This window comes from Acomys minous (assembly GCF_964271855.1).
Source record: "Acomys minous genome assembly, chromosome: 13".
NCBI lineage: Eukaryota > Metazoa > Chordata > Mammalia > Rodentia > Muridae > Acomys > Acomys minous.
The window spans coordinates 27,962,969-27,990,003 of NC_140495.1; the positions used below are offsets into that span (position 1 = coordinate 27,962,969).

The window sequence follows — 27,035 nt, forward strand, 5'->3', positions numbered from 1 at the left end:
AGGTGGGGGTATGCCACCTGCGTGCCACCTGTGGATCTCAGTTGGGTTCTGACTAAAGACAAAATGAACACTCTGGTTATCTCTCTGAAAGTGAACAGATTTTATTTGGCAGTAGCGGTGGATTCTGAAACTCTTTGCAAGCTTTTTGCAAGGTTTTGAAAGTTTTTTTTTTTTTTTTTTGGCAAGATAATGGCTCTTGTTCATGCTTGTACATGATTCTAGATACTTAGTGGTAAAATGACACTATTTAAACTTAATGACAATATCTCAATTTAATGACAATATCTCAATTTAATTTTAAGAATCATTATCTTCTACCAGTGGAGACCGAAGTGCAAGTGTTACTTGTTTCTTAAAGTAAAATCACATTTTATACATGACACTTCCTACTTTAATCACGCAGCCCTTAAAGAAAGGCAGCCATCCAGGGCAGAAGTCCTATAAGGACAAAGAATCCAATACAATTTCCAGAAAGACAAAAACAAACAAACAAACAAACAAACAAAAAACCAAGCAAAAATGCGCTCACCTTACTGTATTACACTGACAGCAACACACCACCTTCACCTCAGTGTCACCATAAAACAACTATTGAAATATGTGTCAGCTCACCTACTCTCAAAGACAAACCTTTAACTAAATCTTATTCTCTACTTTATGAGTGGGGGAAACCGAGGTTCATGGAGCTCAGACAGCATGCAGACTTTAACGTGAGCCTTGCACACTCTGCAGGTTGCTCTTAAGCAACAATTATGTGTACTATACCGTCCATAGCAGCAAGCCCTTTGTACTCTGAGACAGCTGTAGGTGCCTTCTTAGATATAGTCAGTAAATGTCATTTAGCGATGACAACGACAAATCAATGAATCATATTGAATACTGTGGTTTTCCCTGATTAATTGGAGAACTGAACCAATAATCTACACCAGCTAGTTTTAAACTCTAAACCTCATGCAAAGAGTTATGGGCTGTATTTTTCCAGCTTACTGCATGGGTAGTCTCCATTGACTTCTTTAACATAAACATTTATTTCTGGTATTGAGTTTATCCAATTTAGGAACATTGAATTCTCAACACATTTTGAAATGGGACTAACGTAACGTAGATTATCAGATTTGCTGGCTTTGTAACAAACTGTATTTTAAAAAACCACTAATAGTTATTACACACACACACACACACACACACATCTGAAGTTGTGAGGCCTTTTATTTATGTTCTGCTAAGGAGAGAACCAGTTGAGACCCTCGGGCTGGAGGTTATTGAAGCCGCCTTTCTCCAAATCAGAGGCTGCAGTATTTGTGAGTTTAGAAGGCACATACACTGTATTTACATCATGCCTTTTCTCTTAGCTTTGCTTCTGAAGCATGGGCATAAATCAGTTTACGGGTCATTATGCATTACACTGGAAACACTAGAACAGAGATTTTTTTTGGAAGGAAAATTGCTAGATGTATTAGTTTTGTTTTGTTTTGTTTTTTTTTTTAGAATTCACATTCCTTTTTTAAAATTTAATTTTATTAATTTATTCATATTATATCTCAATGGTTATCCCCTCCCTTGTAGCCTCCCATTCCTCCCTCCCATTTTCTCTTTACTCCCTTCCCCTATGACTGTGACTGAGGGGGACTTCCTCCCCCTGTATATGCTCATAGGGTATCAAATCTCTTCTTGGTAGCCTGCTATCCTTCCTCTGAGTGCCCCCAGGTCTTCCCATTCAGGGGATGTGGTCAAATATGGGGCACCAGAGTATGTGAGAAAGTAATATCCCACTCTCCACTCTACTGTGGAGAATGTCCTGTCCATTGGCTAAAAAAAAAAAAGAACTCTTAAAGAAATTAATAGTTCTTTTTTTATGTATTTATTTCTGTTTTATGTGCATTTGTGTTTTGCCTGCATGTATGTGTACAGACAGTTATGCGCTGCCATGTGGGTGCTGGGAATTGAACCCAGGTCCTGCGGAAGAGCAGTTAGTGCTCTTGTTAGTCCAATTTCATGAAATATAAATTATCTGTGTTTCAACGAATGCCATAATCCACCTAGTGTCCTGTGCCTTAGTCAGTGTCGTATTGCTGTGAAGAGACACCATGACCACAGAAACTCTTGTAAAGGAAAACATTTCACAGGGGCTGCCTTACACTTTCAGAGGCTTAGACCATTATCATCATGGTGGGAGGCATGGCAGCACACAGGCGGACATGGTGCTGGAAAAGTAGCTTGAGAGTTTCATATGCAGATCCTCAGGCATCAGGAAGAAAGAGAGCAACTGGGTCTGGTATGAGCACTTTAAACCCCAAAGCCCACCCAGGTGACACACTTTCTCCTACAGGATCACACCTGCTCCAACAGGACCACACCTCCTGATCTCTGTCAGGTCGTATATTCCCTAATAACCAAGCTTTCAATTCCATGAGCCTCCGGGGACATTCTTACTCAAACAACCACACCCTGTAAGCATGCCTGATTCTTTTATTTAACTTTAAATTATTGTGGTGTTTTTTTTTATTAAGGATCATGTATTTGGTTTACAACATTTCCCATTGCTCTGTTGAAGCAATGTAGCTGCAAGCCATACACATAATTTTAATTTTTTTTTAGTGGTCATATTAAAAAGTAAAAATAAGCGGGTGAAATTAATTTTAATAGCATACTTTATTAACTTGTTATTAGATGAGTAATATTTCAACATGTAATTAATGTAAAAAAAAACATGTCCCATGGGTTTATTTTAGGGGCACAGCACCTGCCCAAAGAGCTTAAGGGCCAGGGTTCTGTCCCCAGTACCATAGAAACAACCATAATTATTATTTTGAAAATCATGAATGAGATACTTTTTAATCTTAAGTCTTTGAAACAGAGAGCATATTTATGCTTATAGTACATATTGACTAATCCTGTTCATTCTAAGTGCTTAGTAGTTCAGTGCATTTGGTAAACTAACAGAAAAGAATGTAGACCGACCCCACCTTCGCTAATTTGACCCAAGTCCAAGACAGCCTGTAGTGATTCTCCTGGAGAAATAGCAGAGTCTATGAAGCCAGAGGTACCCTCCGGTTTTGAGTCCTGAACTAATAATTCTGGAGCTCAATATGTGGCAGCTGTATTTGCATCCCAGTGCAGCTGCAGCATATAAAATGAAGACATTTTAATCCAAAGAAGGAATAGAGAAATCGATGAAGTGCAAAAATGCACAGATCACAGGAGCTCAAATGAGCAGCTTCCTGTGGACCTTGCAGGAAGTGTCGGTCTTGTCAAATGCCAGGATAAGATTCTAGAATTCTCTGGGTAATTACTTAATACATGGTATAGTGTGCAGAGTCCTTCCTTTTCCCAAAGGAAGCTATTACTTTGAGTAATTTCCAACCTAAAATACTTATATCATTATTACATTTTCTGCAGGTCCATAAACCACGGCTTGGTTTTCTCAGGTAAGTATTAACCTAACTACCCGGTGAATAGGGAGAAAGTAATTCTGCCTACTTGGTTTGAGAAGAAAGGCACACATTTTCATTGTATCTTTGCAGCAAACAGAAGCCAATAGTCTGTTGGGCCTTGTGTGGGAGGTTCCGCTATACACCTGGAGTTTGGCCTGTAACTCGTGTCCTTGTCCCTTCCAGGGCATAAAACATCTGATTACTGACATGTTCAACTGTTTTACATTTTGAGAGCTCCAGACCTGACTCTTTTAGTTTCTTCCACAAACATATCTGTTAATTTAATGAAGAGCCACCGTTCTGGATCCTAGACATATTAGCTTTAAAAGACAGGTGAAAAGTGTTCCTACCTAGGGAGCAGACCATAAACAAACAGATAAATAGATCAATAAAAAATAACTGATTGGTAGTGGTAAGTGCTGTTGGGAGAAACGGATCAAGGGACCAGGATTTGGAGGTGATTAGAGCGAGAGGCTGGGCAAAGTGGACACTACCTCAAAGATGGACACTTGAGCAGAGACCCTAAAGGAGGTGGAGTAGGAAGAGTGAAAACCCAAGTGAGGCAACATCAGGACCAGCCATTTTTAAGGCCTGTGGCTCTGCTGGTGGCCCCATGTGTCTTCATGGTCCTTAAAGACCCCTCTCTTATCTTACCTACCACATTGAAAGGGCATTTAGATCTTAGTCAAAACCATAGTCTTGGGTATTCTAAATTTACCAAATGGTCCCAAGGCAGGAAGAGCCAGGAATAGAGAGCGGGCAGCAACAGGACCTGTTACAGGCCTGACTATCTCAAAGGAGGAGGATTGTTAAGGCAGACCTTCATTCCCTGTGTTTGGGCCTTTGGCGGCTGCGTTTCAATTCCTTTGTTCTTGCCACGTCTTTTTGATCCCCTTATTCAGAACTTAACCTGAAGAAAAGCCTGACTCACGACTGAGTAGATGCTCGTGTACCCTACTGTCTAGTCTGACCTGTCCCTTTCATGGTCTGTCCCTAGGTGTATACAACCTGTCCCAGAAGCCACAAGGGCCTCATCCATGAGGCAAAATGAATCAGATTATGGCCCAATTATACTAGTTAACCTAGGAGATTTACTAGCTGGAGAAACCCAAAACTAGCCAGAGAGAGTCTGAGACAGCAGGAAGAATTAAGAACTGAGCTTGAGTTAACTCACTCATTATGATCATTTCTACTTCAATCCATTTGTCTACAAATTTTGGGAAGTCCTTGTTTTTAATAGCTGAGTAGTATTCCATAGTGTAAATGTACCACAGTTTCTTTATCTATTCTTCTACTGAGGGACACTTAGGCTGTTTCCATGTTCTGGCTATTATGAATAAGGCCACTATGAACACGGTTGAGCATATGTCCTTGTGTTGGAAAATCTTCTGGGTATATTCCAAAGAGTGGAATAGCTAGGTCTTGAGGAAGCCTTATTCTCAGTTTTCTGAGATAGCGCCAGATGGATTTCCAAAGTGGCTGTACTAGTTTGCATTCCCACCAGCAATGAAGGAGTGTTCCTCTCTCTCCACATCCTTACCAGCATGTGGTGTCACTTGACTTTTTGATCTTAGTCATTCTAATGGGTGTAAGCCCAAGGGGCATGTCCCATGAAAGTCTTCACTTACTAGGAAAGTGGGAGAGAAGGGAGGACATCCTACTGGGAGTTTAGGTGAGAGAAGCATGGGAGAAGGATCCAGAGGGTTCTAGAAACCTACAAGAAGAACATTATGACTTGCAGATCTGGGCCCAGGGGTCCTGCTCAAACTATGGCACCAGCCAAGGACAATACATGCAGTAAACTTCGAACCCCTACTCAGATCTAGCCAATGGACAGGACATTCTCCACAGTTGAGTGGAGAGTGGGGACTAACTTTCACATGAATTCTGGTGCTCCCCTGGATGGGGAGGCCTGGTGGCACTCAGAGGAAGGATAGCAGGTTACCAAGAAGAGGCTTGATATCTTATGAGCATGTACAAGGGGAGGAGGTCCCCCTCAGGAACAGTCATAGGGGAGGGGAGTACGGGGAAAATGGAATGGAGGGAAGAATGGGAGGATACAAGGGATGGGATAACCATTGAGATTTAATATGAATAAATTAATACAATACATTAAAAATAATAAAGTTGTTAAACCTAAAAAAAAGAAAAAAGAACTGAGAGTAATACACACGGGTAGGTAAGAGCCACTGACTCAGATGCAGCAAACCGGGAAAGGATTCATTTAAAGAAGGCCAAGAAATATCAGGCCTGGAGAACACAGGTTCTCTTTTCATAAATTAGCGAGTCAGGAGAATTTAGGCAATAAATGAATAATTGTGGGGTAAGGTTAACTAAGTGTTTTAAGGTTATTGAAGTTCTTAAATTACACCAATTTAGCAGAGAGTGGGTTCAATGTGTTTTAATATAACAATTAGCTCTCGGTAAAGGAGGGGAACCCAGGGCTCCTGCGCATGTGCCGTAGGCTCCTGCTGTGTGAAATCATGACAGCATTTTACCGAACACGAATGGAGCTAGAACCCCAAGCTATCCGGCTGACTGTCTTTGGGTTGGTTTCATATTTTCTTTTAAAAACTAAGGTTTATTTTTAAAAGAAAACTCACAGAAATAAGAATCACGCGCCGCTAGAGCTGCAAGGGCGTCAGGGCCGTGGCTGGAACTTTCCATTTTACAGATGAAAAGGCAGCGGCTTCATTTGGGGTGGGAAGGCAGGAGATTACATATCTTCCACCTGCACGAACCTGTGAAATCTAGGGAAGCGAAGCGGCTGCACAAAGTCACACAGCTGGCGCACAGCGGACGCAGAAGGCGGGCTCTGTGCCCTGGGTTCTCCTCCCGGCTGTTGGCCAATGTTAGATTGTTAAAGGACCCTTCTTAGTTGCTTCACACAAGGCAGGGAAATAACCATTTCCTAGGCTGTATCCTCCCCTGTGCCCTGTTCCCCCAAAGAACAACCACCCCCTCCCCAGCCCAGCCCCATTTCAGTTACTTTTTCTGTGTAGCTTAAACATAATCTTTGGAATATTATGCGTAACAGAAGGAACAACGCTTCAACACAAGGCAGATGTGCGAGGAGACAGCTGAGTCAGTCAGAATTTAGCACACTCAGGCTGTAGCAATAACCTCAGTGTTGAGACCAGGAAACAATGATTACGGTGCTCTGCAATACATGTATTTGGGTAAAAAGTGACCTGAAAGGCGGGAGGCTCACATTTAGCTGAAGAGTATGGCCCTAACGAGCTAGAAACTCACTAGGGATGAAATTCTTTGTCTTGAGCTTATGTTTCTAGCTGCTGCCAAGCCACCTCTGAATTTCCCTGGGGCCTATGATATGGTGCGGAATCATTCTGAAAAAAGCAATGTAAATCTCTCAGCAGTGATGATATAGCCAAGTTATGCCTCACCCGGGGGTGAGGGGTGGGGGGTGGGGGTGGGGGTGGGGCAGAGCAGTCCATCTCTGCACTACATAGATCTCCGATTCCCACATCTACACCCTGGGCTCCAAACCAGAGCTTGGAAACAATTTTTTTTTTCATATGTCTCCTCAACATGTAAATGAATGTCCAGTCTTACTCATAAGAGAATGTTTGGGTAGATCACAGGGAGACGGAAATCCCTAACCTCCGGGGGACCCTAAGTTTGCCTTGGCATGCCTGTGAGGAAAAATGAACCTCCTTAGATCGCTAACGTGAACGCAAACTGGCACAGGGTCTAGGGGAGAATTTTAGGATCTAAGAATAATAATTATTTCTCGATCTATTTCTAGATACCAATCTCAGAGACGCACTGGAAACACAAGAAAAGCTGTTCACTTAAGAGCTGTTAAGCGCAGCACCGTTACTCATTTAAAAGCACAAGAAAACACCTGCAAATGCCCATTGGTGGGAGACTGGCTAAACGATGGCCTATTCCATAGCTGTAAAAGCGTGAGAGAAAGATCTTTAGATGCTGCCAATGTCCAAAGTGCTGTTAATTTAACAAAATGAAGACAAAGAGCCAGTACATCATAGTGTATACTACAGGGTGTTTATGATTGCATATATGCCCAAATTTCAAAATGGAAATTTAACCCAACAACTATCAAAATGTCTCCAAAGTTAGGACAGAGGGGACAGGGATGGCAACTAGGCTTCTCCATCTCCACCCCACTGTGGGTTTTCATTCTGAATCCTCGAGATATTTAATCTAATTTTAAAACAAAGCAGAAAAGGCACAGTGAGAAAGAAGCATTACTGTGATGGATTTGATGCTTAACCACACACTGGAATCACTTCAAGGGATTTAAAAACAGAACAACTTTTAACTGCATCCCAAGTGGGGGAATACTTAAAGGCTAAAAATAACCACATGAAATCTTAAGCCATTTGCAGTTGTTATATTTTTAGCAATAATGTATGTGAGATAATTTTGAGAACATATATTTTGAGCAAGTAAAAATTACATTAATGCAGTAGGAGGAAGAAAAAGAGGCAGAAAGGAAAAATACAAGTGCAAATTAAAATTCAAGGCATCGTAATACAATTTCTATAATCCTAAAACCAAGCTGAAAACATTAAAAATGAATTTGTGGTATAGCTTTGCCTAAACATAGATGGTCTAAAAAGAACGACCTATGAAATGGTAATGAAAACGGCGAGTTGCAAAACTGGTCCTTAAACAAATTTTTTTCTCTTAAAAGATCCATGGCTCTTTGGAGAGATGGCTAGCTTTTAAATTGAGGGACAGAAGTCATAGAGGATAAGGATGGAACATCAGACCGACCTAGATGCAGGAAGTTCATCAACAACCATGAAGGACCCCCCGCCCCGCCCCAATCTTGTGAAAATGGAGTGTTTTAGAAATAAAAAGGAGTAACCAGCACAGGCTGCAACATAACAGTTATGTTAAAATCCACACATTCAGAAAGGCATATTTTAAAAACCCATCTTGGTGGACATATGTAAAGGATGCCATGGAAACAGCACATTATTTTGGAAATTAGTAAGTTAGAGGACATTATCAATCATTTGTTCTGCTTGGCTCTTGTTTATATTATACCATGGAGTGCACAAGTAGTTGAACTGGGAAACTCTTTTGAGGAGACTATACTGAATTAAGCAGTGACCATTAGTGGGAACTTGGGGCAGCCATGGGTGGACAGAGAACCGCAATCTATAGGACTTTTCAATCTGTCTGTGCCTATGAATTAGCTAGGTTCACTACTAAATTCTGAGGCCTGAGGTTGAGCCTGACCATGTGCAGCCATAATGCATCTGATGCCAGCACTGCATCACTGGTCAGAAGGTGTTGGCTGCTACCATCTACTGCGTCTAGTGTTTCCCTGTTGGACATAAGCAGTCCCACAGAACAACCTTGGGCAAGGTGACTCTGTAAGCAGGATGGAGTAGAATGAAACCAAGACAACTACAGAATCATCTCTAAACGTAAGTACCACACTTCATCCAAGCCAAACTGACAGAACATCCCCTGTTCTAACCATGAAGAGGACAATGGCTTCTTTGTCAATTATAGATTAGGCTTAGTCTGGTCTTAGCTCTTTTAAAATTTAACCAAGTGGCTATTACAGAACTACATTTACTTTCTGACACATCTAATACAGAGTGAAATCTTGACTCTCTAACTCTGCTCTAAGCATCACAAATGGAAACTCAAGTCCCATCATCGTAAGTCCTTGTCTTCTCACACCATCTGAGATATCTATCCCACAGCTCCCTGCTGTCTAGCGAGGCTTGCTAATGCGGTGGTGAAATACCACGGGCAAAGCAATTTCAGGAGGAAAGGGTTTGTTTGGCTCACGTGTCCACATCATCATCGTATATCATCAAAGGAAGTCAAGGAAGGAATTCAAACAGGGCAGAAACCTGGAGGCCATGGAGGAGTGCTCCTTACTGGCTTGCTCCTCATGGTTTTCTCAGCATCTTTTACTACAAGGCTCTAGGACCACCAGCCTAGGAGCAGCCCCACCAACAACGTGCTGCCTGCTCGTCCCCCCCCCCAATCAATCACCAATTAAGAAAATGTTCTGTAGGCTTGCTTGCCTACAGCCCAGTCTTATGAAGACATTCCTTTTAGGTTGAGGCTTCCTCCCTTCTAATGACTCCAGGTTGTGTCAAGTTGGCAGAAAAAAGTTGACAGAAAACTAGCCAGCACACCCTCACTGAGCATCCTCTTTCATTGTATCACATATGAAATCCATTTTGTTCATCCTCAGGAACATTCTGGTAGTCCCTGCTAGAGCGGCAGTTCATGGCCGTGATGGATTAAGCTGACAGGACAGTTGCCATTTACCACTTGCCTTCTGATGTGATGCTCCCAGCATCATTTCTTAAAGAAATCATGATCGAAAAAACTTGAACCTGATTCTGATTGAGCCTCTAGCTTTAACCAAAAGAAACACTGGGCACACAGGAACCTTTTAAGGAACCATATTCAATTTACTCATAAAACAATCCCTTCTTTTTCTTTCTTTTCCTAACCAACAAATAAATAGCACAGCAAGTTGAGAGGACCTTAAGTTTAAACAAAGCTCAGGAGACAGAGCGACACATTAGGTGTCCTCTGTGGATATGATTTGTATAAACTACTAAAACAAACAAATAATGCCGAAAACAACAAGTGAACTGAGGATATTTAAACAGTGACCGGAGGTTTTTCCGCATTATTAAATCAGGATCATGAATTGTCGTAGGTTTTATAATGACAACAACAGCCACGGTATGTGATACTTAAAACTCACTTTAATGCAATGCAGTCAAAATAAACCTGAGCTTCCTGGAGAGCGTGTGCTCATATTTGGCCACTGAAAGGTAGGTGGGACCCTCTTTACTCCAATCCCCATCTTTGATGTATTTTAAAAGTTCCATAGCAAACAATATTTACAGTGTCTTTAAACTACTTAATCTAACAGATGATTTTTGAAAGGAAATGTGTTGGAACAGAGCAAACTGAGGACAACGGCTCAGAGTGGCTCTCTATTCGGGAGGATCAATAATGGCTTTAGAAGGTCCCTTCTACTGTGGAGACTGCTTTCTGATCCATTTCTCAGGAGCCACTTGATATCACCTGCTTCTCTTCCTTTTATTTCTGGACTTTTTTATTTAATTCCCTTACAGATGTGTCAACGGCCTGTGATGAGCAATGAAGAATTATTGCCAGGGAGATGGAGAAACCATCAATTTAAATGTTTGACTCTTCAAAGAAAGAAATGCGTTATTTGAGCAGTTACCTGGATCAGTAGCAGACATCAGCGAACCAAAAAATAAACAGTCAGTGAAATGGAAGTCTCCGCTCTTTAGCTGGCCAGCATGCACCATGGCCGTCACAAAGCCATACATAATTAACCTGTAAAACAGAAACAGAAGACCTTTAAACAGCAAGCTGGATTCTGTGTAAAGCCTGCCATCTCAGAGAAGATTTTAACGTGCTTTCCGGATATATACCCTGCCTAAACCACCACCATCCTGCCAAGGGTGTGGCCACTCTGATCCCTCAGCTCTGAGCGATACTTTCATCGGGACTATGGCAACCCACCCCTTCACCCAGCAAATGGTTAACAGAACACTTGATAGCATGTGCCATGGAAAATAAGGTGGGCTCCAAAGATGTAAAAAAAAAAATCATCAAACATGGCAGGCACAGCAAAGCATGCCTACAAACCAATATAATTGAAAATCGGTAATAGTCCTTAGAAACTGCAGACCAACTGATCTCTAGACAAATGTTGAAATCCTCACACGCTCTTGCAGTTTAGCTTTTAAAAATTGTGCTGAGGTTGTGAGTGTGGCAAAAAAAGGGGGGGGGAGGGGATGGGCTAAATATCAGCTATTAGAATTTAATGATTTCAACAGTGATACAGACACTTTTAATTCTCTTGATAGCACTACATCCTTAAGGGGATATTTAAGATAGAGTTGCATTTGAACATCCAAGCTATCTGATCATTGTAGGGCATTATTAAGACTGTTTAACCCTCAATGCACTGTTCATCAGCTAGGGTAACAGCACTGGCACACAGAGACTTTGGAGGATGAATCAAACAAGAAATGTCTGGTTGTCCGGTGCTCTTAGCCCTCTCAGGGAGCTGCTTACTTTGCTCCTGACTGTGGAGATGGGCAGAATTTGTTTACAGTATCTGCCTCTTCACATGCTTTAATTAACTTCATCCACGTCGATCCTGTAAGGTCGACACTTTCTATTCACACTTGAGAAACTGGAATACAGTGTGTGATGCAGCAACTTGCTTAACATGGCAAATTAAGCAGGATGCTTGGGCTTGAGCTAAGCCAGCCTGGTCCCAGTGCTGGGGATTTTAGTCTCCACAATGTGTTACCTGAAGAATGGCTTTAATGCTTTCCACCATACTACAGGCTACCTCCTGCAATGGACTCTTAGCCGTGCCAGGAAGAAATCACTCCACAGCAGCGGTCCTTAACCTTCCTAACATGTTAACCTTTGGTGCAGTTTCTCACGTAGTAGTGACTCCAAAACATGAAATTATTTTTGTTACTACTTCATAACAGTAATTTTGCTACTGTCACAAATCATGACGTTGGGTATCTGATATATGACCCCTGTGGAAGGGTCATTCGACCCCCAAAGGTGCTGTGCATCACAGATGGAGAGCCAGAACCTTTGCTCTAGAGTCCATTTTACATTCCAAAGAGAAGCAATGGAGTGATCCAAACACGTGAGGCTAACACCGTCCTCTGGATTGTGCTATAGAATGGGTCCACAGTGAGCAAGAGATAAGACACCCAATCTGGCTTTGCAGAGTAGGCATTGAGTCTTAACCAGACTGAACGTACTCAATATTAGTAAACACTGTGCCAGTATGGTACGGCCATAGGCAAGTCCAAGGCCCTCACTGTGGACAACTTCCCCAGGAGGCCTCAAACTGGCTACCAAGTGCAAAATCTCCCACCAGATCTAGGGAAGCTTCATTCAAAAAAAAAAAAATATATATATATATATATATATAGTTTAACATATATATTTTACTGAACTCCTACTATATCAGGCCCTCTATTAAGGATTATCTGCCATGTGGTAGTATAGGTGAGGGATAGATGCCCTCCTCACCCCCACCCCCTTGCCACCTGTGGCAGGAGGGAGAGCTGGCTCTGAGGTCACAAGAGCGAGAGAGTTGGCCTGATGTGAGTAGCCTACATTGCCACCTAAGACTATGGTGAAGTCCTGACCGGTGCTGTCACAGATGACTATGTCTGATCCCAGCTTCACAAAGGTCCTTGCTCATTTGAACTGTACTTCAGACACTGAGCAGCACCAGGCTGCCAAACCACGGTAACAAACACCACAGACTATGATCATATCCCTGAATTCTGCATCTACACTAGTTAATTTTATAGGAAGCGGAAACTCAGAGTTGAAGTGTGTTTATTGCATGTGATTCGGAAGCTGCTAATTTGTTAAAGAGGAAACTACACAAATACCTGCTGCCTATGCTTAGTGAAGCTAAGAGGAAGCTAAAAGCTGTGTTTGTAAAATTGCTATAAACAAAACTGATGTCCTTAAATAAGCCAGAATGGCACTTAAAAGTACTTATATTAAGGTAGTCTGTAGTTCGTCAAAAATGTTTATGGATTAATATCAATAAATTAATCAAACCTGGCCATGAAGTTGTGGCACATGCCTTTAATCCCAGCACTTGGGAGGCAGAGGCAGGCAGATCGCTGTGAGTTTGAGGCCAACCTGGTCTACAAAGCGAGTGCAGGACAGCCAAGGCTACACAGAGAAACCCTGTCTGGAGCCCAAAACCCCACAAAAATTAATCAAACCTACTCTGAAGCACGTGTGTTCAGCTTGTTTCAGATCACAAGTATTTATTATAGCAAAAATTCAAAGGCAATTACAGCAGATATGGCTGAATAATACTTAACATTATATTTATGTACAAAAATATGTTGAGTATGGAAATTTCGTTATTAAAATTTAATAAATAATACATCGGAAAATTTGAAGTTGAATAAGTGTAGGCATTAGTCCAAGCATGAAAACGGAAAACACATGTTCTGGCTAGGTATTGTTAACACGGGGCAAGGGCGTCTGGGAGAAGGGTACTTCAGTTGAGAAAGGTCTCCATCAGATTGGCTTGTAAGCCAGTCTGTGGGAGAGTTTTCTTGATTAGTAGTTTGATGTGGGGACCCCAGTTGACCCTTAAGTCAGGTGGTCCTGGGTAGTATAAGAAAGCAATCTGAGCAGCCCACGGGGAAGGAATCAGTAAACAACACTTCTCTATGGTCTCTGCTTCAGTTCCTGCCTCCAACTTCCTGCTCTGACTTCCCTCGATGATGGACTATGCCATGGAAGTAAACACCAAATAAACCCTTCTCTTCTGTCTTGATTGATTCTTATGTCAACTTGCCACAAATTAAAGGCCCCCTGAGTAGGGAACCTCCCCTGCGGAACTGCCTCCATTGATGTACGGGGGCTCACACCCAGGTAAGAAAGGGTGTGTCCTAAGGGAGATCACTCTTTGCTGGCCTCACCTCCCATCATGCTATGCTCCACTGCTGCCGCCACTGCTGATGCTTTCACTGACAGGACCCATGTTTGCAAGCTTTCATCTTGAATTAGGGACCAGCAGCTCTCCAGGGACTTTCCAGGCTTCTTAGCGTCAGATTGGGACTACTGAGGCACCAACTTTGTGGACCACGTAACTACTGGTCATCTCTCCAGTAAGTGACCGCTCTTCTGGGGCTACTCTGACTGTTGAGTACGTCTCCTCAAGCCCAGAGTGCCAGGTTCTCACAGGTCTCAGGTGTGATCAGCCTATGGTTGTTGGTGAGGAATGGAGGAAGCCCTGAGTGCGTGAGGTCCTGAGGGGATATGAGCTGTTAACTTAGGCACAGCCATATCAAGGACCACAACCCCACGGGAAGGGCAACAACGCCTTTCCCAGGTAAGGCCCGGAGTGAAATGTTGCTGGGGACAGTAGGCCATATGGCCAATGTTCAGCCATCTGGTCAGAGCCTGCACCTTTAAGTCTCTGTTTTTCCTAGAGCTTGCCTTTCACCAGAAACTAGCTGACCCTGTTGTGGGTCAGCAGTTAGACTAAAGACAGATAGAGATGGAGCAATCCTGTTATGTTTTAGCAGTTAGACTAGACAAAGAGGGAGTCAGATACCCTGTGTGGCAGGACATTATGACCCTGCCTGGAATTCCCTGTGTTTTGAGAAAAGCCTGCAGCTGGGTTGCTATAGCAATATGCTTCCCTGCCTTCTGACTTACAAAAGCTGCTGCCTGACTAATAAAGTTTGAGAGTTTGATCAATCAGACTTGCTCTCCTTCTTTGTGTCTTGCATTTCTCAACAGGTGACCTTCCTCCAGAGTTTTAGTCGAACCCCGCAGGTCGGGTCAAAATGTCTAAGTCTTCCTTGGGGAGTTCTGAGTGCAGGTATTGACGGTGTGTGCAGAGAAAGTCCACCATGGTGTTCTCCCCCACCCTGGGGTGTCTACAGCCTGAAGTCCACACTCCTGCTCCATGCTGTGCTTCTGGGCTACTGCAGTTTCTCTATCTGAGAGCCCAGACCACCTGAAGCCAGCTTTCTGTCCCTGTGTCTATCTGTCTGGCTTTTCTTCATTCCCTCACACCCCACTCCCTGACTACTCCACACCTAAACACCCCTACCACTCCCTTCTACCCCTCTACCTCCCAAAACATCGACTCCACCCTTCCACCTCCCAAAGTTGCTTTTGGTTGTGGTCTTTATCACTGCAGTAGAAAGGTAACTAGGACAGCGTAGGGTTCATTATTACTATTCATAGCTGTTACATAAAGGGAATTAAATATGAACTTTCTCTCTGCTTTACTGCATTTTCCCAATTCTTTCCAAATAATAGCCACAGTAAAAACAAACAATAATGTACGTTAGTGAGTTCTGGTACTGACAATAGACAGCCATTGTGCTAGTTAATCCCCACAGTCCTCTAAGGAAGGTATTGTAATTATCCCAGTCGCAAATGAGACAATCAGGAGTCCCAGAGGTTAAATAGTCACACGGGCAGCTTCTGTTGAGTTGCAGCTGGGTGGACAGACACAAACGCTTAGCACAGCTTTGCAAGGCTTTGAAACGCTTTTGAAAGCAGTGTGTGGGTGGGCTTGCGCACGCATTTGCTTTAAAAAATGTGAATTACAAATGCACTCCAGATGAACTACTGGACATAAAGTAATTATAATCATAGTTACTTCCTTGAATTAACATAATTAACGAATGCATTCAAACAACACAGGAAGAAAATCTCCAAAACCTGAACTCATCACAGTAAAGACTTATTTTACTCAGTTTTACTCTTACTGATCTGACAATGGCCACTATCCCTGGTGACTGTAATAAGTTATTCTCGCTCTGCTATTTGTATGTCAGCACATGTTGTCATTGCTGCATTGTTGTTAATAAGGAAATTAGTTATGAATATGTTAAGTGAGAGGCTGAAAACTGAACTCGTTAGCATACATATATTTCTACAGAGTTCTGTCTTCTGTCAACACTTCACAAAAAGCCTTTCGGGTAGCACAGAATGGCGAACCTTAGGCAGAGGTTGCCAGGGGTCACTGATATGAGTGGCCCCCCAATAGCAGGGTGGACAGTGGCAGGAGTTACCCTGTCAGACACACGGCTGTGATAGCACTGATTTCAACCTGGGCTCTCACAGGAAGCATGGTGCCTGCCCACTTAGTGCCATTCGTTGGAAAGTGGAGTAGGGGTGCTATGGAGCCCAGATGGTTGGGGATCTGTGACATCCTGTAGAGCTTCAAAAAGGCAGTATGTCACTCACTCCAATGGAGGGCACTAGGCAAGAAGATTTGGGGGATCTGCTCAACATACTCACTTCACTGGGTGTTCACGATGCAGGTACTGATTTTAAGTTTCTTCAGCTTGTCTCACACTCCCTAAACTGCACACCTAAAGGCATGCTGAGAAAATATTTCAAAACAAAAAGTTCCAGAACATTCAGTTGCTTGGATAATTTTAAAATATGTCATTTTAATCTTTGTATTTTTAAAAACTTCTCTTTCCTGCTTTTTTTTTTTAAAGTAATCATCACCAGGCTGTGTCTATAACACCAAGAAAGCCAGATTTTTGCATTGAATTCTTAATTCCCTTAAGCAAAGGAAGTGTGGGATATTTCCATTAAGGCTTTGAAGAATCACATCAACCTGAGCACAGGAAACAAGTAACATGGTGGAATTTACTCACTAGTGAGGAAACATGGAGCCCACGTGCCCCAGAGTCAATGTGCACCTCAATTTCTGAAAAATTTTTTTAAAGGTTTGTTCTTAATTTTCTCTCTCTCTCTCTTTCTCTCTCTCTCCCTCCCTCCCTCCCTGCCTCCCTCTCCCCGCCCCTCTCTCTTTGTTACACACATAAGTGGTGCAAGAGTCTTTTGAGTACAGAAGAAGAAGTTGGTTCCTTGGATCTGGAGTTATAAGCAATTGCGAGCAACTCGATATGGGTGCCAGGAACTGAACTCAGGTCATCTGGAAGAGCAATGCTCACTCTTAACCTCCAGGCTGTCTCTCCAGTCTATGGGTCTCTCAACTCTGCACCTAAATGTTTCCCTTTGAATAAGCATCTTTTCCTATGTATTTGTTTATGTGCCATAGATGGTTTCAGTCTCATGTTTTGTTTTCACTAGGGCATATATTCGTTACTAGTGCCCCACTGGAGAGCTCACAAATCTTTAGTACCCTGTTGCATGGGGCTGGGTCTTCTAGCCAATTTCATTCATTTTGTCACTCAGGTATTCATGAATTTGAACACTCAATTTCTTCATCCAACAAATGACTATCAGTAGATTATCCCTGCTCTCAAGGAGATTACACTTAGGGTATAACAGGTCATTAACTCAGTTTACTCACATTGTGGCTGAGTGCTCTAGAGAGAAGTAAAGATACCCCACAGGCCCAGCTCTGAGTTCTGGAGAAAACAGAGGCACCTCTATCTTACAAAAGTTCAGTCTGGGAAATCTTGGGTTTGAGGTAGTGAGACAGACTGTTGGTGTCTGAGACAGTTCAGCAAGGAGCTCGCTTAGGACTCACACCTGAATAGAAACATTTTAGGGGCATGAGTGTAACCTTGGCTATAGATAAAAGTATAAGAAAAAAACACACAGTAGAAGAAGGTCTGTGACTGAGGCCCGGGGGCCCTGTTCCCTCAAGGAGGATAAAGAAAACAGAGCGGTCAGGAATCTGTCAACAGAGATGTGAGTGTCCCCAGAGTCGAAGGGAGAAGATGTTTTAATAAGGTCAGAGGCGTTGAGCAGTGTCAAGAGGACCAATTAATTTAGGGCCATTAGAGTGGAAAGTTGAGATCATAATGGTTGGAAGAGAAACCTGGAAAGTGTAATTGAGACAGATAGCTCTTAGGCAGCTGGCTGGGAGGGGGACTCAGGCTTTCTCTAGACAGAGAGCTGGGGTGGGCTTGAGTGGATTTCAACTGAGTGAGAAGCTGTGAAGATGCTCCTGCCTTACTGGGGCTCACGAAGAAATGTTGGGAAAAAATGGCGGTTTCTGCTTCATCATGATTAGGGGCATAAAGTGGCAGAGTAGACTCTGGATGGCCGGAGTACATGCACCTTGGAGTATCTGTGGGACCATGTGGCTCATAGGCGTGTCAAACTCATACTCCCCTCCTTTTGCACCTGTTTCTCCTATCTATCCCACGGACCTGGTAAGCATTAATATTATGAAAGTGTCTGCTGTGTCCTGTGAAAAATACACAGCTATTCCAGCACAGGATGTCTATCCTTAGGAAAGGAGAAGTTGCCTGAATCGGGAGAATTCATAAAGGAAAGTGGTGTGTGCAGAGGTCAACTTAACAGAGAAGTTGAGTGCTCTGGATGGGCTGCAAGCATCAGTTGACATTTGCTGAGCTGAAAGGATGTATCAAGCTAAGGATACCATCACAGCTCCAGTGGTATCTGTGCTCTCCAACTTCTGATTGCTTTCCTGACCTATAGTAAAAAAAACAAAAACAAAAACAAAAACAAACAAACGAAAAAAAAAAAAAACAACCAACAATCAAAAAACCTACATGGACAAACAAAACACAATTATTGGTAATCTTAGAGCCATAACTACCTGCCACTTACTACTATCCTGTGTTGAGTCTCACTTACAAATTCTTATTATTTTTCTTTACTTAAAATATAATTATACCAAATTTTCACTCCCATTGCTACCCATCCCAGCTCCCCAAGCTCATAGCCTCGTCTTTAAACCATTGTTACAGATACGTGTAAATGAAAAAGCATATTAATATATCTTGTTGAGTCCACTTAGTATCACCAGCATGCTTATGATTTTAGGGCTAACCATTTGGTATTGAATAACCAATCAGGGACTCATTCTTAGAAAAAACTAATTCTCCCTTCTCAGGAGTTAACTACGTATAACTCTGCATCTAAGGGGAGAGCCCTGTGGCCCTTCCCCCCATGTATATTGGGATGCCCACTGGTGTTGGAATTGTTCGAGTCTTGTTTAGGCAGCCATGTTGTTAGATTCATGGGAATAGCTTTCCTGTCATAGCTAGAAGCACACGCTCGTATCAGTCCTCTGGCTCACAGTCTTTCCATCCAGCACTCGCTCCCTGCAACGTTCTCTAAGTCTCAGGTGTAATAGCGTTTTTTGTAGATGTGTCAGTTAGGGATGGGCACTCTACCATCAGGTGTGGCTATGTATTTTTACTAGTTGTGGTTTTCTGTAATGGTCTCCCATTGCTGAAAAATGAATCTCTTTCAATAAGGTGGGAGGTCTACACTTGTTTACAGAGTGAGTATAAGTGTTTTGAATGCAGTTAAGACTCAACAATACTGGTTGAGGGAAGTGGCAAGAGTAGATTCTCCTCTAAGATCCATGACCTCACCAGCCACATGTGGTTGACTAGATTTCCAGTGACAGGCATGATCATCTTCCTGTTAAGCAAGCCTTGGGTCCAGTTAGACTTCTGTTGGTTACTACCAAGACGTAAGTGCCACTATTGCAACATTAGGGATCTCTTGCCATGTTGGTCATCGTTGTGGTCCACAGGCACCATACCTGTGTAGGACTACTGGTTGTATTGCTCCCTTAGCACACCATTTTCTGTTACAATGAATGCTAGCCTTCAGGGAGGAGGCTTTCCAGTCAGCTCCAGCTCAAATCCTCTGAGCCCAGTGTTTGAAGTATGTGATGTCTTCCGCAATAGGGACTTATCTTCAACTTCTGCAAGGCAACCAAAGGCAACAACAATATCCTATATTGTTCTGGGAGCCTCTTGGACTCCTTTAGACAACAATTCATAGAACTTCCTCATATCTGCTATGGGGGGGGTGTGTTAGATAATCTATGGCTTCTGGGGAGAGTATTATTATACTCCAAATGTAATCTCACTGAAACTTGTGTGTGTGTGTGTGTGTGTATGTGTGTGTGTGTGTGTGTGTGTGTGTGTGTGTGAGAGAGAGAGAGAGAGAGAGAGAGAGAGAGAGAGAGAGAGAGAGAGAGAGAGGAGAGAGAGAGAGATCCATCGTCATTCTCATTTTATAAACAGATAAATCCAACAATTAATCAAATGAGATTTTAAAACATTTGCATTTTTTTTACTATTAATATTAAGATGGCAGTTTAACACAGCTGTGCCTTCGTTTTCCAAGTGTGTAAGGTTTCTCACTAAGTCTTTTGGTTTCGCTGCAGACCATCTTATCTATTTCAGTATTATATATGGCCCAGAAGATGCCCCTCTTGGTGTTAACCATAGTTGTAGGAGCCTTATGTTTTCCACGACTCCCTTCCAGCCAGTTCCACGTTTGGCTTCCTATGGTCCCTACCACTATCCACCATGTCCATGACCTTGAAACCACTGGAAGAAAGCTGGATCCCTCTTTTTTGTATCTGTCTTTGTCCTGCCACCTTCCTGGCATCCTACAGAAGCTCCCCTCATCCTTGCATTTTTGTGCTACTTCCTGCTGCTACAGAAATCTACACAGTTGCCTGTCAAGGATCAGAAGCCCCTTTTGTGAAGTGCCTTAAGGTTTGTGGAAGAAATATAATATAAAGCCTAACATGAATGTGGAATGAGTATAATTGCAATATTGAATTTGGAAGAGAAAAGAAATCTGGTAAAAAAAAAAAAAAGTACATGTAGGGCAGAACCTGAGCAGGCATTCTGATTTTATGCTTATCACATCCACTGTCAAGCAGAAAACTAGCCATATATATATATATATATATATATATATATATATATATATATATATATATATACATACATACATATATGCCATATCCAGCACAGAGTCTATTCGTCATTCAGTGCCAATGATGTCAAATATACTTGTGCAGAAAGTACAGGTCTAGCCACCCTTATTAAAGGACCACACATCCTGAGAAGGGAAGTTTTGGTCAGGAGGAAGAAAGCATTAGGTTGCTTAGGATCAGACATGATTATGGATGAAAGAATAGAGAGTTGCAAAATAGAAAGAACAAATGTCTATCAAAATGAGTGGAAGTAATGCAAGTGCTGTGGACAGACAAGGTTTTAGCTCAGCAAATATTCCTAACAGACTGCCTGATTCATTGGGTCACAAATATTGCTTCATATTAGAATAATAAGAAGGCTATGATGCTGAATATATCTCAGACAAAATAAGGCAGATCTTCTGTAGGTAGGTTCCAGTATCATATTGCTAAAATTTGTCCGTTGTTTTAAGATGTGGTTGGATTCAACACAAGCTTTCTAAACCATCACTTCTTGTACTCCAATGTTTAAGCCAAATACATGAAAGCGGAGGGCTAATGTGGGGTCCAAGAGTCTGCATTTTTGATATGGTCCCTGTGGTATCACTGTTGCTGGCCCCCGGCCACATTAAGTGAAACACTCTAAGTTAGAATATATAGTTCTCAGAATACAATAATTTTAATACATAGACAATTGCTTCTTTTAGTAGGTCACAACTAATGTTGGTCACTGGAAGATTCTAAGAAGTTTGTAGAAAGTGCCAAAATAAATACTCAAGATTTTCCTTTTAAATGTTGTTAAAACCCCAGAATAAATTCTCTTTACTAAAGGAACAGGTATATATTAATTAACAGAATAGCATAGGTGATTCCTCTGCTTTGAGCCCAGTTATATCAACTTAGATGATCTGATGTGCCATATTTGTGTATGTATGTGAGTACCATGTGTGAAATACATACACATGCACATATCCTCTGGTGAATAATAATGGGGAAGCTTTCCAGAAAGACCTCAGGTGGGAGGGAATCAGCAAGATGGTTCAGCAGGTAACGTGCTTGCCTCATAGTCCTGGAGACCTGAATTCACTCCCAGAATCCAAGAAAGGTGGGAGAAAAGAACCAACTCCATGTAGTTGTCCTCTGACTTCTACATGTGTCACAGCATGTATGCCTTCACACACACACACACACACACACACACACACACATACACACACACACACAAATAATCTTAAAATATGTTTTCAAATCAAATTATGAAATTCACCCAGGCGAATGCAGAGACAGGCTGTGAATGAATCTCTGACCGTTGGCTATGACTTTTTCACCATTGAAAGCATATGTGTGACCACCATCTCATTTGCTTTTATTCTTCTGGGTTGGGGGAGAACTATGGCACACGATGCCCCTGGCACAGGGAAGGGACCCGCACAAAGAATGCCGATGTTATCTTTCCCTTGGTCTGTGCTCTGCCATGTTTCTCAAGTGCGAAACTAAAACAGCCTGGAAGTGTGGTCCAGAATCTGCTCTTCCAGAACCGTTGGGATCAAGACATAGCTGAAGCCACACTGAAGCCAGCTGGCAGCAGAACCAGGGATGTGATTCTTATTTCTCCTAAATTCACCTGAACTGGCAATCCATGTCAATCCCTGAAGCCGTTTTCAGCAAAAGGAAAAAAAGCCTGTGATTTGAATAGAATTTGCCTAATGTATCACTCATAGCAAGGTTCCCATCTCGTTTCATGTCCTCTAAAGCATATTTATCTTTTCCAGCTGTACCATTTGGAACCCTGAAAACAACTGCTGCTTGCAACAGAATGTTAATGACAAGAAAATGCAACCCTCTGGATTTTTCCCCAATCAGATCAATATCCCAGCAAGCAGTCAGCTGATAAATAATGTAGATGTTTAAAACGTATTTAGTTCAAATTAAGATGTTACATTAGTTGCTGGGTGATTGATGGCCCTAAAATATGTTGTCATTATTAGTGACAAGATAGAAGGAACAATTTATCTTGTGAAAGATGAAAAAAAATCAAACATTAATTCTTTGCCCTGACTTATTTTCAACCATGTCAATGTACTTTTGAAAGCTTTTAAATCGAGAATGGAAAGCTTCAAACAGCCTGTTTTGCTTGTGGTGCATGGAGCACAACCTGTTAACTTGAAATTTCCTTTGACGGGGTGGAGTGAACTTCTTTTGTAATGATTCAATTCACTCTTTAGAGTAGACAGATTTCTCAGAGGCTTTGCCTTTATAACAAAACTTATCCACTAATCAAATGTAAAAGAAATTGCCCAGATACTTTAAAGGACAACAGCGTGTAAAATACCTACTTTCATATAGAAATGATTCATCTGGGCTTTGCCATCACTACTCTTGCTCTCTACGCCCAGCAACCCAAGCATCTCTTAAAGAAGATCTATCTAGAGGTCACTCTCAAGTGCTCCTGACAGAATAAGAAATAACCGGACCAGTGTTAGACCTTCATGGGACCAATGCTGACTGATCAGTGAGGGCATTTTTTTGACTATCACCCAGTATTATGGTCCTATACAACATCAGACAATAGACATAACTTATTTTTATTCCTTTAATCCCTGTCTTTAACTCCAAACCTCCAGCCTAACAATGGCTTTACACTAGTAAACATTGAGATGAAATGCTCTACAGGCTTTCATCTGGTCTGAGCTGAGGAGGCTTTGGATTCAGGCACAATGCAGGATGTGTTTGCGTGGACTTGTCTGCAGAGGGAGGCCAGGAATAAGTAGGTCCACAGTTGATTTGATTATGTAACAGCTCCTTTGTTTGGAAGAACAAAGACGCCTGTTATTTACCAAACCTGATCTGATCTTTAAGGGTACAACTGAAAAAAAAAATTGGTGTCTTTCCTTTGTAAAAAAAAAAATCAAAACAACAACAACAAAAACCAACCCAAAGTTTTAAGAGAAAAAGGAAAGAACTGTTAACATAAAATAAAATTATTTGCTTAACACTAGGTGTCTAAGAGCACAAAATGAAAGAAAGATAATGGACAGTCTATCGGGATAGCAGAAAGAACAGAGTGTTAACTAGGAAACATTGGTCTGTCTCTCCCTGGTTTCCTTGTCATATAACAAACAGTGTATAATAGTTCTCCACCCTCTGTGGTTGACCAGGAACCCCTGCTGAATATTCTAAACCTTTCTTTTCTTTCTTTCTTTTTTTCCAGCTATCACTTTTTTTCTGGGAATCACAAAAGGGTACTTAGCATTGTCTCTCTCCAAAACAGGATGAAACGAAAGGGGCTCTATCTCACCCACCCACCTGCCCCAGGACATCAAATCACACAAGACTAAGCTCATCCTCATCCACTGAGGTCAGGAAAGGCAGCGCCGCCAGGGGAAAGTGGTCAAAAGCAAGCAACAGAGTCCATGCCATAAACAGCACCCACTCAACTCATTAGGGGACCCACATGAAGATCAAACTGCCAGGTCCAGTCCCTACATGCTCCTTGGTTGGTACTTCCAGCTCCACAAGCCTTCACGAATCTAGGTTAATTGACTCTGTTGGTCCTCTTGTGGCATCCCTGTCCCCTCCGGGTCCTTCCATCATCCCTCCCCTCACTCTTCTATGGGAATCCCCAATATTTATTTATTTACTTATTTAAGCAAAAATAAACACAAGCTTCATTCGACTGAACACTAAGCATAGGCTACTGACTTTGTTAACCAGCGTTCATGTCCCTAGGCCCATAGTAGCCTTTCCAAGCTCAGTCTGAAATCAGAATGAGAACAGATGAGGAAATTATCTTCATCTGTGCTGAACACCTGTCTCCCCAGGAGATGGAGGTGACATTCATGCAACTTAGTTAACTCCACACCATGGTTGTTGGGTTTTTTTTGTTTGTTTATTTGTTTGTTGGCAATTCAACAAGCTAGATTCATATGGAAAGGGTGAATCCCAACTGAGAAAACAAACGCCTCCATCAGAGTGACCTGTGCTGAAGTCTATGGGCCATTATTGTGAGCAATGATTGATGTGAGAGGGGTCGGTCCACATCAGGTGGTGCCGCCCCTTCATGGATGATCCTAGGTTCCACAACAAAGCAACCTGAGCAAGCCATGAGAGTAAGCTATTAAACCAGTGTTCCTCTGTCTTCCCTCTTTCAGTTCCTTCCTCTGGGTTCCCTCCTTGAGGTCCTGCTTTGGTTTCCCTCAGTGACAGCCTGCAAGTTTTAAGGTGAATTAAAACTTCTTTCCCAAGTTGCAGCAATAGAAAGCAAACTAGGACACTCCCCCAAGACTGAGAGCGCCACAGTTTGCTTTGTGAAATGATGTCTAGGGCTCTTTCTGGCTTTGAGGAGAATTCAAGGTCACTTACACACATAGCTACTTAGAAGTTGTTAGCCTAGTTAAAGGGATGATAGTGTAGAAAGGAAGAGACGGGTAGATATGGAAACCGAGACAGGAGAGAGAGGGCCCTGGAGTGACACCGTTGTCATAGTAGAGCTAGAGGAGGAATGACGTCAAGAATTGATGACACATTTTCCAGAGATATTATTTTCAACCAGGCTATCTTCAATTAAACACAAACTCAAAATGTGAGGTGTATGTCCAAAAGAAGAGGCTGTTTTCTATCTTACTCAACGCGGAGCCATCACAGTCTACAGCAGCTTGGCTGGTTTTGACAGAAGTGTTACCTTGAGCTATTTTCAAGAGAGAAATTAAATTTCTACTTCCTGACTCAAATGTCAATACATTTAAGAAACACACACACACACACACACACACACACACACACACACACACACACACACACTGGGTCCTCCACATATCTGTTTCTGTGTCTGTATAGTCAACCAAAAAGGAATGGAAAATATCTGAAAAAACATTGTAGGCGTGGTGAATATGAACATACGATTTTCCTATGACTGCTGCTTAAGTAATATAATAACTATTTACTAGACTGGACAGGAGTCTGTGACAGCTAGGAGGATGAAGGGTCCTCAAAGGATGCCTGATTTAAGCCAGAGCATCATGTCACACTGGGACTACTAACTCCTATAATGGTGGGCAAAGGACTGAAGCAAAAGAAAACAATGAAAAAAAGCAATATTAACCACAGCAACGGAAGACAAACAAGCATGGTGCTGACTAAGGAAGTGGCAGGCGCTGCAGGCAAAGGACACCAGAGACATCTGGAGTAAGAGCAGAAGCAGTTACCAAAGACCTGCCCTCTGTCTGGCTCTTTTGCTGTTTGCTGTAAGGCCTCAGTTCCACTTTGACTGGCCACGACTAAGGAGGGCAGAACTAGGGTAAAGGAGGGAGGGGAGAGATGAACCACGCAGTGGGGGAAAAAAAAGTCAATGAACCACATTAGACGCTGCTTGACAGTCAGTTGTTTGAGAGCTTAAAGGCTGTGGGGTTGTCCTCCTTAGGGTAGGCATGTCACGGTGGAGGCCCCTCTAGGACATTAGGCATGTCCCTATGCTACATTCATGCAGGACTCATCATCATCATCATCATCATCATCATCATCATCATCATCATCATCAACCCAGTGTGCAGACCAATCACATAGAGATCTTGATAATTCATGATATAACCAACTTGGGATGAGGCCTGAGGTGCTGGGCCCTAATAAAACAATCACAGTCAGCACCAATGCTGCTGGTCTCTGGAGCATATTTTAAGTAGCAAAGTCCTGAAATGCACACGGGCTTTCCATTTCTCACTGAATAGTATTGTCTTAGTAGAGATTTTTTCTCTCTATTTCTCCCTACTAGAAGTTGCAAACAGGCCGCTAAGTGCCAGAAGAGTATTTTCTTTTTTCTTTTCTTTTTTCAGAATCATTGATAAACAATAAAAAGGTTACATATAAAAAGTCAAACTGTGAACTTCCATTGGAATACACAACTGAGGCCATGCTGGGCTGTTGTTTCTTCCTGGAAGTGAGCAGAGCTGACTGGGGCTGTCTGCTTGCTTGTGCTGGGACGCGTGCCATGCTTGCCACAGTCTGAGCGCTACTCTTACTGCCTTGGCCCCGTTTGCACTCGTGTCTGTGGATCCTGATATATTAATTTGCACTATCTGTTTATTGGAAGAGTGTTTTGCTTCCAGTAAAGCGTATTTAGCAATCACCTCACCTCTCCATTTTGGAGAACTACATCACTGGGACCGGAGGGGGTGGGGATGGGAGCAAGTCCACTAAGGACATATTTTCTGCTGCAGGGTGGCCCTGTTCATTTGCAGATAACGGAAGGAAAAATGAATAGTTTTACCAACAGCAGTAGGGTTAGTAGATCGATGCGATTGTCTCAAGTAGCAAAATTTGAGCAGCTGATTATGTCCAAAGAGGATAAAAAAAAAAAAAAAGAATGCATCTGG

The 27,035-nt window shown here is 42.3% G+C and overlaps 1 protein-coding gene across 1 annotated transcript in view; it reads right to left on the reverse strand.

The window, feature by feature from the left end:
* SLC9A9 (solute carrier family 9 member A9) overlaps positions 1-27,035 on the reverse strand; it is a 550,188-nt gene that overhangs the window by 401,954 nt on the left and 121,199 nt on the right. Inside the window, exon 5 of the mRNA XM_084751783.1 lies at positions 10,660-10,775. Coding sequence (XP_084607909.1) covers positions 10,660-10,775 — 116 coding nt within the window. The remainder of the gene's footprint in view (positions 1-10,659; positions 10,776-27,035) is intronic.